The sequence below is a fragment of the Zonotrichia leucophrys genome, chromosome 15 (assembly GCF_028769735.1).
Source record: "Zonotrichia leucophrys gambelii isolate GWCS_2022_RI chromosome 15, RI_Zleu_2.0, whole genome shotgun sequence".
Classification (NCBI taxonomy): domain Eukaryota; kingdom Metazoa; phylum Chordata; class Aves; order Passeriformes; family Passerellidae; genus Zonotrichia; species Zonotrichia leucophrys.
Window position 1 is genome coordinate 11798282 of NC_088185.1, and position 14670 is coordinate 11812951.

General features: G+C 41.6%; 1 protein-coding gene across 1 annotated transcript; it reads right to left on the reverse strand.

Moving 5' to 3' along the window:
* Positions 1-2524: 2524 nt before the first annotated feature.
* Positions 2525-14670, reverse strand: LOC135454742 (solute carrier family 2, facilitated glucose transporter member 11-like). The gene is made up of 12 exons (XM_064727154.1): positions 14647-14670; positions 13583-13681; positions 12609-12769; positions 11920-12044; positions 10385-10514; positions 10098-10246; positions 9329-9516; positions 8255-8365; positions 8078-8179; positions 6988-7063; positions 5265-5392; positions 2525-2913 (listed from the first exon to the last, which is right to left on the reverse strand). Exons 1-12 carry the CDS (start codon positions 14668-14670, stop codon positions 2707-2709), a joined length of 1500 nt encoding a protein of 499 aa, XP_064583224.1. The 3' UTR covers positions 2525-2706.

A 14670-nucleotide genomic window follows, 5' to 3' on the forward strand; every position in this document is an offset into this window, starting at 1 on the left:
ACTGCTCAGATTGTTCTGAGACCCCCTTTATCAGATGTGCAGCTCCATGATATCTTACAGATATCCTTTAGTCACATTGTGGAGAGCCTGGTTCAAGCATGGCTTAAAGAAAGAGGCCATGAAGGTATTCAGCTAAGGGAAAAAGCAGCCTTTCCCAGGCTTGATCCTGTAAATAATTAGGTTCTCAGCCACCTTTTATATAAACAGCAAGATTCTCAGACCGTTTCCTCAAAAACAGGCAATATTCTGTCCTTGGTTGCTCTGGGAACAGATATAAAGGTTTTGAGAACTTTTCATATCATGGTGAGAACACTGATCTTGGTTTCAATAAACAAACTTCAGGTATTGTAAACAAAAGGAGGAGCTGAAGTTTTCTCTACAGCCTATCGGGAGCTCAGGTTTTGCAATATGCATGAAGTGAATGAACACTGTTATAAAAGGTGCCTGGTTGATCAATAAATCGGAGTCGATGCTCATCAATCGGATGGTCGTCTCCCTTCACTTCAACATCAGGTTTGTGCTCAGGACAGGAAATCTCACAGCATCATGTCATTTAGCCATATCCAAAGCTGTGCTAAGCCTTCCTTAGTACAGATCCATATTCTTTGTGTCCAGCTGAGTGAAGTTCACAGATAGATTTTTGAAGTTTATCTGCCTCAATTAGTATTTGAGCCATATCTCACCTGCCAGCTGATGTCTCTGTGCATGCAGTGCTCCTGAATTTCTGTCCCCTTTGTCCCTGTGCCCTCCCATGTGTGTTTGAGCCATTCCTTTGCTGTTTCATCCCTTGACCACTGTCCCCATGACACAGCTCCTGCCCCACTGAGCACAGGCCAAGGCTGCCCTGTGCCCCACAGGGCTGTTCCACTTCAATGGCACTGCAATGTTCCCCAGGGCATGCTTGGCTGCCCAGGGAGCATCCTGGGGGAAGGCTTTCCTGAATGGCACCTAATGAATAACTGAGACACAGAAGTGACTCACTGGTGAGTCTGGCAGCAGTGCCACACTGTGCCACTCTGCTCTTCTTCCCACAGATTTCAGGGGTTGTTGCAATGGAATGGTGTTTCCAGAGTGACTGGTAGAGAAGACAGAATTCTGTTTTGCAAAAAATTGATATTTCTTATCTATATTGGTAGCTGTGACCAGATGACTGGTAGTTTTTAATCATATTACCTATATATGGATCACTACAAAGTTACTGAGTTTTTTGAATTTAAGACACTTCATTTTTGTAGATACATAATTCTATTTATGTAGTTGTATTTAATGACATGGCTGAAGTGTCACTCAGTACTAAAGACAGGAATAATGAAAAACCCCAATCATGGAAGGTTATGCACACCAACAACTTTTCCAAGTCAACTCCCCCTGAGGAGATCATGATGTGGGGAAAGAAATGTTTGTGGAGGCCAGAAGTTTATTACAAGGCAATCTGCCATTTTTATTATGGTTACCATTTGCAATTAAAAATAAGCAGCAGTTTAGATGAACAATTGAATTCTTAGTTTGAATAACCTTGTTTGAGTTGAAGTAAATATGCCAGTGAAAGCAACAGCAGAGGTAAAACCACTTATTTTACTGTGCAAGTCCAGAGTTTGGATTTAAATTGTATTAAGGCTTCACAGTAAGGCTTAGCTTTGTTTATGCTCTTCCTCAGAGTTTTGCTTTGCTCCTACAACCATGTGAGCCTCTCATTAATAGAGAGGAACACACAGAACGTTAGATACCTTCTAAAGAAAAGAAAAGTTCTTTTTCTTTTCTTCATGGGCCTTATGTATTTCAAAAAAAGTGTCTGGTTCAATGCAGACTGTTAGATACCTTCTAAAGAAAAGAAAAGTTCTTTTTCTTTTCTTCATGGGCCTTATGTATTTCAAAAAAAGTGTCTGGTTCAATGCATTCCAGTCTGAGGCAGTTCTTCTGGAGCAAACAGGTTCCAGGTAGGCAACAGGCACAGGAAGGAAACAGCAGTTCAGCTGCTGTGGGAATTCTGCTCCTGGAGGAGCTGCAGGCTTGGGGTGACAGCAGAGATGGGCAGGGGAGCACAGAGTATCTGAGATGGCTGTGGGGGCTGGGGTTTATGAGGCTGGACTCTCTCCTCAGCCCTTTCAGCTCTGTTGCTGAAATGGTTGGAGCCTGTCAAACAAGACACTGCACAAGGACAACATGGCACTGGGCATGGGAACCTGGCAAGGTTTGGTTATTCAGTTGAATCTACAGAAACAAAGAATTTATCTCCTATCCCACTAAATTTTTTTCTTTAATCTCTTATGGATTGAACACTAGCCAGAGATAGCAAGCCAAGAACTTCACTGTTCCCATTTCAGCACTGTAAAAACACTCAGAAATCATAGAGAGAGAGGATCACAGGTCTTTCCTTTCTCTGTGGTCAGCAGAGTGTTTATAAATTCTACATGTGGGCTCTCAGTGTGTATTGGTTACTCTGTTAAGAAGAGATTTACACATCAGCAAGTTAAGCCAAATGATCCTGATTCACACAGGTCTGTCCTGGTAATATCAGCTCTTATCAGTTTTCAGAGCTGCCCAGAGTGGAGTGCTTGAGAAAGAAGTTGGTTTGGCAAAATGGGAACCTTGTAAGTGACAGATAGGAAAGCTGACGGTCCATTTGGAGCAACTCGTCAGGCAGAAAATGGCAAATGTCTTTTTTTCCCTACTTTTTTACAAAAACCTGATTCCCCCTCATGTCAGTCAAAGCCTGGTGCAGAAGGTATAATCCTCTGAGACATGATTTGGAGTTGCTGGAATTTTCTTGTTTTTAAAGTTCAGCTTATTGAATTCTTCTGTGATTTCCACGATTGATTTCCCTTTTGTTTCTGGGAGGAACAGGTGGACAATCATCCCTGAAGTGAAAAGTACCACCATAAAGATGAGGAAGCAGAAGTGCTTCAGTCTTTCCTGCAGGGAAGAACAAAGTGAGGAAGAAAGCAGGGTTAGCATATCTGTGCTTTAGTCACTTTCTTGGCACATTTTTATATTTGGGTCCCACAATGCCTTTTAGATGTTTCAGATCCTGCATTAGTGTATAACTCTGAACTGATGCAGTGTTGGTTTGCTCTCCTCACATTTTGGGCAGACAGAACAATCCTTCCAGGCCTGAGAACCAAGGCCACCAACACAACCTCAGGCCCAAAAAGTGTAAACAAAAAGGAATTGGGGTGGAGGAAACTGAGGGAATGTGACTTCATTACCTGAAGCTGTAATTGGACAATTCACCTCTGATAGACTGTCACTGTTATTTCTGAAAAATCCTCTTTGCCCAGGATTTTCTCCTGGCAAGCTGAGAAGCCTCAGAGAGGAATTCAAACAATAATTATCTGATTGCTGCTCCTGTGTTTGCTGCTTTGGGATGTGCCTTGGACATTGTTTACCAACAGGTGAATGTTTGATTGGTTCCATGTGAATTGTTTTAAATTAATGGCCAATCACAGCCAGCTGTGTCAGACTCTCTGAGTCAGTCACGGGTTTTTATTATTCATTTTTTGTTAAACCTTCTGATGTATCCTTTCTCTTTCTTTAGTATAGATTTAGTATAAAATAATATAATGCAATGCAATGCAATGTAATATAATACAATGCAATCTAATAGAATATAATGTGATATAATGTAATGTGATATATAATATAATATAATATAATATAATATAATATAATATAATATAATATAATATAATATAATATAATATAATATAATATAATATAATATAATATAATATAATATAATATAATATAATATAATATAATATATCAGCCTTCTGAGAACACGGAGTCAGATTCTCATCTCTAACCTCATCCTGGGGACCCTCACAAACACCACAACAGACCAAACTTTAATCAGTTTGTGAATCCTGTGACCATTGCCCACCTTGGGTGTAGCCCCTGTGAGACTTTTGCACTGCCCAAGATGTGTCCTTTAAAATACCTAATTTATTTTTTAGCTCTGTCTAGCCTCTGTTCCAGGTAGTCACTGCAAAGCATGACCCAAAGTATTTTGAATTTGATAAGGAATTCTTTCCATTGACAAATATTTCAGTCTGAATGAGTATCTTGGGCAAATCAGGGCCCTTTGGTTGCAGAAGTGGGCGTGGGAGATGTGAAAAATACCGATTTTATGGTTGGCTTTTAGCAAATATTAAAATGAATACTATATGTGTTGTGTTAGAAAGTGATGCTGTGTTAATTTTCTTAAGTAGTGTGTTAAATATAGTTTGAGGTTATAACAAAATGTTCAAATAGAAACTATGCTATGTAAGATACTTTTTTAAAGAGAGGAATGAGGTACTCCCACCAAGACAGCAGCCCCAGGACACCCAAATCCTTCAGAGAAAGAGAACTTTTTGCTCCATTATCAGGAGAAATGAACTTCTTCCTGCCTTGCTTGGGCAGGACGATGCTGTCAGGATTCAGAGGAAGAAGCTGACACTGCCCAGACAGAATCCTGTGTTTGAATGGAATTTGTGCATCATGGATGAGGTGTATGAATATGCAACAGGCTGTTGCTTTGAAGGGTTAATCCTTTGTTAACGTGTGTGGAGAGCCTGGTTCAAACATGGCTTAAAGAAAGAGGCCATGAAGGTGCTCAGCTAAGGGAAAAATAAAAGGCAGCTGTAAAGCAGCAGTTCCCAGGCTTGATCCTGTAAATAATTAAGGTTCTCAGCCACCTTTTATATAAACAACAAGATTCTCAGACCATTTTCTCAAAAACAGGCAGATATCCTGTCCTTGGCTGCTCTGGGAACAGATGGCCATTCTGGGAACAGATATAAAGGTTTTGAGAACTTTTCACATCATGGTGAGAACACTGATCTTGGTTTCAATAAACAAACTTCAGGTATTGTAAACAAAAGGAGGAGCTGAAGTTTTCTCTACAGCCTATCGGGAGCTCAGGTTTTGCAATATGCATGAAGTGAATGAACACTGTTATAAAAGGTGCCTGGTTGATCAATAAATGGGAGTCAGATGCTGACCAACAAAGGTAGGTCGTCTCCCTTCACTTCAACAAACGTGGGTCCTTTTTCAGGCTTATTTTGCCCAGAAAAGGTACCCACACGGTCCATAACTCTTTGTTCTTATTGCCTCATATTGTCCTAAATCCTAATTGTCCAAATTTTTATTACTCTAATTACATTACTATTTTTATAACCATTTAATTACTATTAAATTTTAAACTTTTAAACCCAAGTGATTGGCGTGTTTGGCAGAGGGAGAGCAGGAGGCTGAGCCAGCAGCGCCGCCCTGCCCGCACTCACCACGATGAACGGGAAGGAGGTGCCGATCACAAACACCCCCAGCCAGTTCAGAACCGAGCTGATCACAAAGGCGGGGGGCCTGCAGGACAGCTTGAAAATCTCAACCCTGGTGGAAACCGTGGCGCCACCTGGAAGCGAAGAAAAACAAGAATTATTTATTGTTTGATGCGTTTGGAGTCCACATTTGGATTAGCGCTACTGTTACACGGTCAGCTGAGAGATGCTGCTGTAATGGAGTGCCAGAACTGTGCTGTGGCACTGAGCATGCTGCTCTTTGTTACAAAAGAAAATGTTTGTGGCATCTAATACACTGCTAGCTATCAGTTTGTGAAAGTGATAAAATACTCAGATAAATGAAATAAACTGCTAGGCATCAGTTTGTGAAAGTGGTAAAATACTCAGATAAATGAAATAAACTGCTAGGCATCAGTTTGTGAAAGTGGTAAAATACTCAAATGAAATAAACTGCTAGGCATCAGTTTATGAAAGTGGTAAAATACTCAGATAAATGAAATAAACTGCTAGGCATCAGTTTGTGAAAGTGGTAAAATACTCAGATAAATGTAATAAACTGCTAGGCATCAGTTTGTGAAAGTGGTAAAATACTCAAATTAAATAAACTGCTAGGCATCAGTTTGTGAAAGTGGTAAAATATCACTCATGCACCAGGGTTGGGGCAGGAACAGGCGAGAGGCAGGATCGTAGCAAAGGCAAAAAAGGTTTTATTCAAAAAAACACACTTTTTTTTTTTTTAAATATAGATTCTATTCTATTGGCTAACTAACAGAAACATCTTTCTCACGCACTGTCTTTGAGAGGAACAGAAAAATTGCAAATTGTTTATAGTCAACAAGTTATCACATCTTTCCAGCTCCCTAAAATTTCTCACAAGCCACTGTGAGAAACTCTTGCCGTTTCTCTTTCTCTGTCCCATGGCGTCCACAGTAAAATACTCAAATAAATTTAATAAACTGCTAGGCATCAGTTTATGAAAGTTGTAAAATACTTAAATAAATTTTTGGGGACATCCATGAATTAAGTAGTCGACACTTGAGAAAGCCTGAAATCATCTCATGAAAGATGTATCAGGATAGAATGACAATTATTATTGATAAAATGAATTTTCAGTGTGATTCTGCTGGATTGCCAATGAGTAAGCTTCCCAGATTCACTTCCTGGGCATTTCAGTTTGTTTTGAAGTCACAGGATTTTAAACTGTTTTGAGTTAGGAAAATAACTCAACCCTGCCATATGGGAAGGCAAATATTTAAAAAATTATTAGCCTTTATAAAATAAAATTTAATGAGTAGCAGGCAATAAATGCTAGGAAAAAAACTATTCCAAAGTAGATCTTCTGCACTGCTGTCTATGTGGGATAAGACGTAACATTATACAACACTGAATTTAAAAGAACTCTTGCTTTTCTTTTTATCTTTTTTTCCCCCTAGCATTTTAAAAAAATCTTTTACCCATCTGCTTTTGCTCTACTTTTGCTGTATTTTTCCAGTGTGCTCCTTTCCTCTCTTTAGCAAAACTCAAACCTGGTGGTATTGAATTTTATGTCCAATTAATAATTGGACCCACAATGTTTAAATGACTGCAAGATTATATTAAATTAATTTACTTATGCTAAATATTCTGCAATATAAGGCAGTATTTCCTGACCCTTTTAATAAGCTCACACGACTCAATTCCTTTATTTCCTTTTTGATTGAGAACTTACCTGGCCCAACAGCAAAGACAACTGTAAACAGGATAATGAGAGCAAGGCTGCAGTATGGCATCCAGAAGTACCAGTCCTGGGGGAAAAAACCATAACAAACTTCAGGTTAAAAACTGTTACCAGCCCTAGGTGAGGAATGCTCCTGCTTTTCCAACACCTCAAAAAAGAAATATTCAGTGTGTGGGCACTGAGAGCTGTGAGTGCTTCTCTCTGTGAGTGGAGCAGCTGAGATCTCTGTCAGGGGAGCAGACAGGGCAGAGCAGCTGCAAAGCCAGGGAGGCTTCCATTAAATGAAATCTGCAGAGCTTTTATGCACCCTGTCCTTTCTTTTTGACCTCATAGTTCTTCCTCTGATCCTTAGGGATATGAGAAGGACAAATCAGATATTTCTTCATTTTGTTCAGTTATGGATTTAAAAACTGGTACTGGAAAGCAATTTTTATAGATCTTAGTCAAGAGAAATGAGACTTGATGCTTTAGGTAAAGAAGATTTCTCTCTTCTATGTTGGAGAGTTTTCATGAATGAAACAAAAGCAGAAGTCTGCTGCCACCTTGCTTCCAGGTCAGTTTTGCAGTGTGTCTGCAGGGTAGCTCTGGATGAGAACTGATAACCTGGGAGATTTGCTTCTGGAAAGGCTACAGCAATGACACAGAAGTGTCACTGTTTGAGAGGTGGACTGGTCTCCAGTCTGTGAACAGACAGTGCCTTCCCACAATCATCTGCAGCAAAGTTCAGTTTCCAATGAACTGACGCCAAAGTTCTGGGGTTTTGCTGTTGCTTGTTAAAACCAGCGTGGACAGAAAGGGCCATTTTCCTACAAGTGCCTTGTGGTGTGTGCTGGATGCTGTTTGGTGCTTGCAGTCTGATAAATCAGGAACCAGTGTCCCAGTGGTTTTTGTGTTCCTTGCTAAGGTCATGGGATCATGTTGAAAGGAAGGCAGGGGTATGAGGCTCTAAGAGAGAGTTTAATTCTACATATAGGTAAGCTTGATCTAAGCCTCACTTTCCTTTCTCAGTAGCGTGGTCCTGCCAGTGAGCTGTAGATCAGAAATAGAATGGAGCAATCTGCTGTGAGCAGAACTTCCTTACCTGCAGGGACAGAGTCACAGTGATAGCAGCTAGCAGTGAGCCCATGATCCAGTAGCCTCCTCTGATGAGAGCTTTCCTGCCCAGCCTCTCAATGATGGAGCTCTGAAGGGCAGAAATCCCATCAGTGCCAGTGCCAGAGAGCAAAATGTGCCCCTCTCCCCTGGTAATGGGACTTACACAGACTACAGCAGCCACGAGTTCAGAGAGCCCAATGGAGAGGGTCATGTAGGAGGCCATTTTTTCATCAAAGCCAGCTGCCTGGAGGACTTCAAAAGTGTAAAAATAAATCTGGAAAAAAGAAATCAAACAGTGAGAGAAGAAAAGAATGGATTTCTTATCCAAAGCTGTGTGACACTACCCTAGATATGAGCTGCTGATCAGGGAGCATGCAGCTCAGCTTTGGAGGGAGCTGGAATTCTCTACTCTTTTTGGTCGTATTCACTCTATCAGCAGACAAAAATATTATAAAGCATTATATAATTAATTTACTAATGAATTTAATAAAGGATAAAATGCTGGGATAATTAGATCTCCAGCTACTACAATGCAATCAGATTTGCAGACTCCTGATCTAGGTGCTTTCAGAAACAGCCAGCTATGTCTTGTTATCAGAACCCATCCAAAACCATTCCCAAGAAAGAGGAGCGTGGGTTATGGAGTCATGAGGGGTTAAACCAAACATCTTTCCAAGTATCTCTGCTGGTGTTTGGAGATATGCTGAGTGATAAAGATTCCAGTTTAAGCTGTGTTAGATTCAGCTGTGTTAGATTCAGCTGTGTGTTTCCTTTGCAGATGCTGCTGCAGCATGGTGTTAGAGGCAGCAGGACCCCAGAACAGCAGTGCAGTGAGGAAGAGCAGAGCTGCAGGAGCTGCAGAACAGGCAGCATGCTTGCTGTTAGCTTTAAGGGCAGAGTGAGCAGCCTGCCATCCCAACATCTCAGGGGACAAATAGCAGCAGTTGCAGTGAGCAATCACACAAAACTACAGATTTTGCTAGCAGAGTGGGCTCATTCCCAAGAGTGAGCTCTGCAGTGGCTCCCAAAGGTGGCTGCTCAGAGACAGGGAACTCCAGCAAGGACAAGAGCTGGCCACAGGGATGTCACACACAGAGCCCAGCCCAGCTCTGTGGCTGCTGCTGTCCTGCAGAAGGGCTGGCACACAGCAAGGTTTGGGCTGAGAAGCCTGAGAAAAACGGAGGCAGCTCCTGTGAGCTGTGATATCTTGGGGCTTGGAGGGGGAAATGCACTCAACTGCATTGATGCCACAGAGCTGAATTGTGGCGGTCAGGGTAACTATCATGTACAGCTGCCAACGGAAAGCTGGTTCTCTCACTAGTTCCAGGACACTCAAGATCTTGGTGTTTTTCATTGTTGCTTTCTCTTTCATGATGTCATCAATCTCTGCTTGGTGTTGGCCTTCACCCCAAAGCTGCCTTATGGCTGTGGAGAAGGAGAGCAAGACCTGCCATGTTAATTCATCTCTGGTTTTTCCCTAAGGTTTCTGAGCAGTGAGACAAGAGTCTGGCAGCCCAGTGTGCAGGGCTGGGGCTGTGCTGAGATGTCTTACAGAATGTTCCAGAGCCCTTACAGGGTGTTCCAGAGCCCTGATCCCCTCCTGCTCAGTGGGCCCTAGTGGGGTACAAAGGGCTCCCTCCCTGCCCATGGGGCCCCTGTTCTGCCTTCCTCCTTCTCTCAGGGTGTGAGCAACCAATACCCAGAGCTAAGCCCAGTGGAGCCCTGCAGTGCAAACAGCTAATTTTCATTTATTATTTAGCATTAATCATCAGGCTGACAGTGCAGGTGGTGTCAGACAAATGTGAAAGGTTTTGTACCACAGAGCTGTAGAGGGAAGTAGCTTTGTGCTCTATGTGGGAACTACAATAATGGACTCAGGCGTTCACAGAGCCATGTGGGAAATGAGCAGGGAGAAACTTTGTCCTATTTATTTCTTTCCATATGGGGAAAGCAAGCATCACAAAATGATTCTAAGGGAGGAACAGGAACCTGAAGCCCTCAATTACCTTTTTTGCAGGCTTCCTGGTCTCCTTTCTGCATGAGGAGGTAGGGTGGGGACTCTGGGAAGAAGGGAAGGGCGAGCAGCTGCACCAGGGCTGGCAGGCCACAGGAGGCCATCAGCAGGGGCCACAGAGCCTGGCTGCCCAGCAGCTCCCTGCCAGGGACAAAATGTGGGTTAGGGTTCATTGCACCTCCTCTGAGGAGACAAAGGAAGGGATGGAAAAGCACAGGGAGGAGCAAAAGGTGAGAAGGATCCAGAAATGAATTGTGTGGGTAATTAATTGCATGATACCTTTGTCCTGAAATTTGCCCTATGGCTTTTCCCAACGTCCAAAAGAAGGAGGAAGTCGAGTTTGCAAATCCACGGAGCTTCCTGGGGGAAATTTCTCCAACATATTGGTGATGTAGAGGAACACAAAGACCTTGAGGTGAGGAGGGAGTTATGGGAGAGAAGAAAAAAGACATAACCATTGGAAATCCAGTTATATCCACTGGGTGTAAATAATTAAGTATTACAGAATACAGCTGTGTCTGGCACATAACTCACATCTGAGACTTTCAGTGCTAGATTTTTTTAAACTCTTTCTACAAAAGTATTGGTCCTCTTTGCAGAGTGCAGTTTCCTGACCTTAAGAAATGTACAGTTCTCCCTTTGAAGTGCAGGTGTAGCCTCATCATAAGCTCTCCTGTGAGCCTTAGCATGTTTTAAAGAACACAGGGTATGCAAGTGCTGAATAATTAAGCACTTTTCAGCAGTATTTAATATACTTGTATTTAACCCACATAATCTCAACCTTTTCTGACATGATGCTTTTGAAGAGCTGTATGGCAGACTCATGGCAAATTATCACATATAGAGCTACAGTCAATGTTGATTTGTATGTGATTTAGGTGGAGACTTGAGTATTTATTTTCTGCTATCCAGCAATAATTTTTATGATTTCAGGCAGAGTTGATGTTTCCAGTTATATTCATTAACTCAGACATGCTAAATACTAGTCTGGGAACAGGAGCTTTTTCCTGATATGGGGGTCACAGCCCCTTTTATCTGTTTCAGATGCAACATGTTCTTCTCTTGGCTGTATGTGATAGCAAAGCAATCTCTTTTGATTGCAGTCTCTTTAACAAAAATCAGGTTTTTGAATGGGTTATGATATAGATTCTAGAAGAGAGCAAGGCCCCTGTTGGTAAGCTGTTCTCAAATTACAACCATAGCTCTTCAAGACATCTCTTTGTCACAGAAGCCATGTACAAAATCTGGTTATTTGAAAAATAGGCACTAAGTGAACTCTTGAATAAGTTAAAAGATTCATCCCCGTGAATATGCAAACAATAGAAAGGCAAGTTTTGTGTAGGGAAAAATACAAAAAATACTGATAGCAGCACAGGATGGTTTTACTGCCTGTAGTTTACTTGCCAGGAGTGATTTTGCTTTATTAAGCCCAGATCTTTGTACTAACCCCAAGGACTTACTACTTGGAATACTCCTCCTTAGGAAAATACTACCTTTAAACTGTATAATTATCAGTACTGCTAGATAAATTTAAGAAAATGCTATACACATTTTTCTTGAGAAAATCCCTTTTTTCATGAGGTATCAAAACATTTCTGACATCTCTGAACATTCATACACTCGGCAAAGTTGAATTTCATTTTTAGTGAAATTGATAATAATTATGCCCTTTATTGCAGAGCATTATAGAAAATCTTCTTACAAAAGATCACTGACTTCCACGTTTTGTTTTCTTAGTGGAGACTTATTATTGACTTTGAAAAAAGATGGAAAATGATGTGAGATTCAGCTGACCTGTGGGAGAAGTCACTCACCTGCACTCACTCCACACATGAAGCGTCCAATCAGAATCATCTCAAAGGACTGGGATATTTTACTGCAGCCCATGATGGAGGCTGCCACTATCATCAGCACGTTGTTGCACAAGAGACATTTCTTTCTGGAAATGCAAGAAAATGAAAAGATTTTTTGTGGCTCAGAAGGGAAACGGCACTTAATGCCTCAGAAGGGAAATAGCACTTAATGCCATGCAGGAATTCTTGGCTGAAGTTGTCTTGATGGATTTTTGAAATTACAAATGTGTGGTCCAGGACAAAATGAGCACTTTGGACTCATGGTGTGCCCTGGCACGTGGCTGCACCTGGGGGTTTGGGAACACTTCTGGGGTGTGTAGCAGGGAAAACTCTGAAGGCTTTCTGCACTTGGACATGCACTGTGAAACACATTATTGCAGCACCAACAGGGATCTCAGTGCTGCTGTGTTTTGAGTGGCACTTTCCAGACCCCATTCTGACTTCAGCCAGGTGCTGCCTTTCCCCATTGCTGAGATGAACCCAGGCATGGCTCCATGGGCAGGAAGCAGGGGAATCAGCTGCCACCACAGCTGAGCTGGCTGAGTCTCTTATTTATATCACTGAGTCTAAAATCCTGCCTCGTTTATAACCCCAACTATCATTTCCTTAAGCTAAGATTCAGCTGACACATTGTCTCTGACCATACATACTTGCCAAATTTGACAGTGAGGTATCTGCTGCCTGAGGAGCCCAGGAGCCCTCCTATGCCGAAGATGGACACAGTGAAGGACCACAGGAACAGGAGGTTGTCCTGCTGGATGGGGTGGCCATAGCGCTCCAGCCACGTCTCATTAATGAAAGCCTTAACGTGCTGAGACAGAAAATAAAATCATTAACAATGCCTGTGACAGCAGTGCAGGGATATTATCACATTTACAAAATAATTTTGTTGCTTCAGCTAAAGTTACTTATTCTCATAGGCTTTAGAAGTGTGTATTAGCTATCAGACATAGTATAATAGAGTGCTATGCTCATACTGCCATTAAAATTCAATCTTTGGGATTTTTATCCTTATAATCTGAGGAAGCAAGGCATGGAGTGGTACTAAAAAACAGTGTAAACAGTACTACAAAGTTCTGCAAATGAATTATGAGTTTTCTCTCACATACCTGCCAAGAATGTCACATTACACAGAGCCTGTTCAGTGCAATTCCTAAATACTTTTTCATTCAGAACTTAGTGCTCTGAAGCCAGAAAATAGTGCTTTTCCATTAAGGTGATGTGTACAAAATAATGATGTCTTCCCTCTAGACTTCAGTGCCCTTAATGTGATCAGTGGAGAGAAGCAGACTTTTCCTAGAGCGTGGCTCACTTGTTCTATTTTTCTGTGACGATGGATAACCATAAAAATATAAACTGAAACCATGAAGAAGGCACATGTGCTGTGAGATTTTAGGGGAGACAGATGCCACCCTAGTTAGTGTGTGTCTTCTGAGGAACACTTCTATTAACAACTTCCAGATCTATTTTCTTCTATTTGCTACACTTTGACATGCCCTGCTCCTCATGATAGCGTAGCAAATGGGAAATGAGAGGAGAATACTGTGATCAAACCCTTCCTGAATGCCAGAGCAGCAGCCTCAGGCAGCAGTGGAGACCCAGTGCCAGGTGCAGCTTTGCCTACCTGAGACATGTAGGTGATGGTGGAGATCTGAAAGCCAATTTGGAATGTGCCACCAATGCCCAGGACTGTGATCATCCGAAAGAGCCCCTGGTACTGAACCTGCAGAGGTAGAACAAAATCTTCTTCAGGTTGTACCCACATCAGGCTGTTCTCAAAATCATTCTCCAGAAACCTCTCGTTTGCTCAGGGGATTTTCAGGTAGCAATATTCTCTCTGCTTGCCCTGGTGTGGGATGTACATCCTTCTGTGATTTCCCTCCATCCAGCTCAAGGAAGTGCAGCTTCCACAAACATCCAGCTCAAGGCACCATGGCTTCTAGATCCTGTTCCCTGCCTCTCAAAACCTCTGCTCCCATGTCTTGCACTAAATAATTAGGTGTATTTAAAAACATTTTTTTTTACCAGGTAAGCAAAACAAATTCTATTTCTAGGTAAGCAAGTATTTTTCAGTCCAGGAAAGCATTTAAGACACATTGTGGTGGTGTTCACAGGGATCCGAGGATGGGGGAAGAGACCAGGATCTGACTCCATGTTTCAGAAGGCTGATTTATTATTTTATAATATATATTATATTAAAACTATACTAAAAGAATAGAAGAAAGGATTTCATCAGAAGGCCAATTAAGAATAGAAAAGAAGGAATGAATAACAAAGGCTTGTGACTTGGACAGAGAGTCAGAGCCAGCTGATTGTGATTGGCCATTAATTAGAAACAACCACGAGACCAATCACAGATCTACTTGTTGCATTCCACAGTCACAGATAACCATTGTTTACATTTTGTTCTTGAAGCTTTTCAGCTTCTCAAGAAGAAAAATCCTAAAAAAAGGATTTTTCATAAAAGATGTCTGTGACAACACATTAATATATGGATAAAAATATGGTAAAGATGGATGGCAGAGCATATGAAATGCTCTAATACCTCAAAATAGTGGACAGAACCACTTCCAAGATGCTTGTAGTAAACAGGAGCCTTGTTCTTACCAAGACACCAATTTTGTTTTGTTTGAAGCCCCAGTAACACACAAAAATGTCCCAGATGTGAATACCCCAGCAAGTACTCACCAGGTTTGAAAGGAAACCAGTCAT

Excerpts from the sequence above, each read along its gene's own strand:
- LOC135454742 (XM_064727154.1), bottom strand. The coding sequence starts at position 14,670 with ATGACTGGTTTCCTTTCAAACCTG. Across the intron at positions 9,517-10,097 it reads CCAGGAAGCCTGCAAAAAAG|CCATAAGGCAGCTTTGGGGT; the intron begins GTAATTGAGGGC and ends CCTTCTCCACAG. Across the intron at positions 2,914-5,264 it reads CCTCCTTCCCGTTCATCGTG|GAAAGACTGAAGCACTTCTG; the intron begins GTGAGTGCGGGC and ends TCTTCCCTGCAG.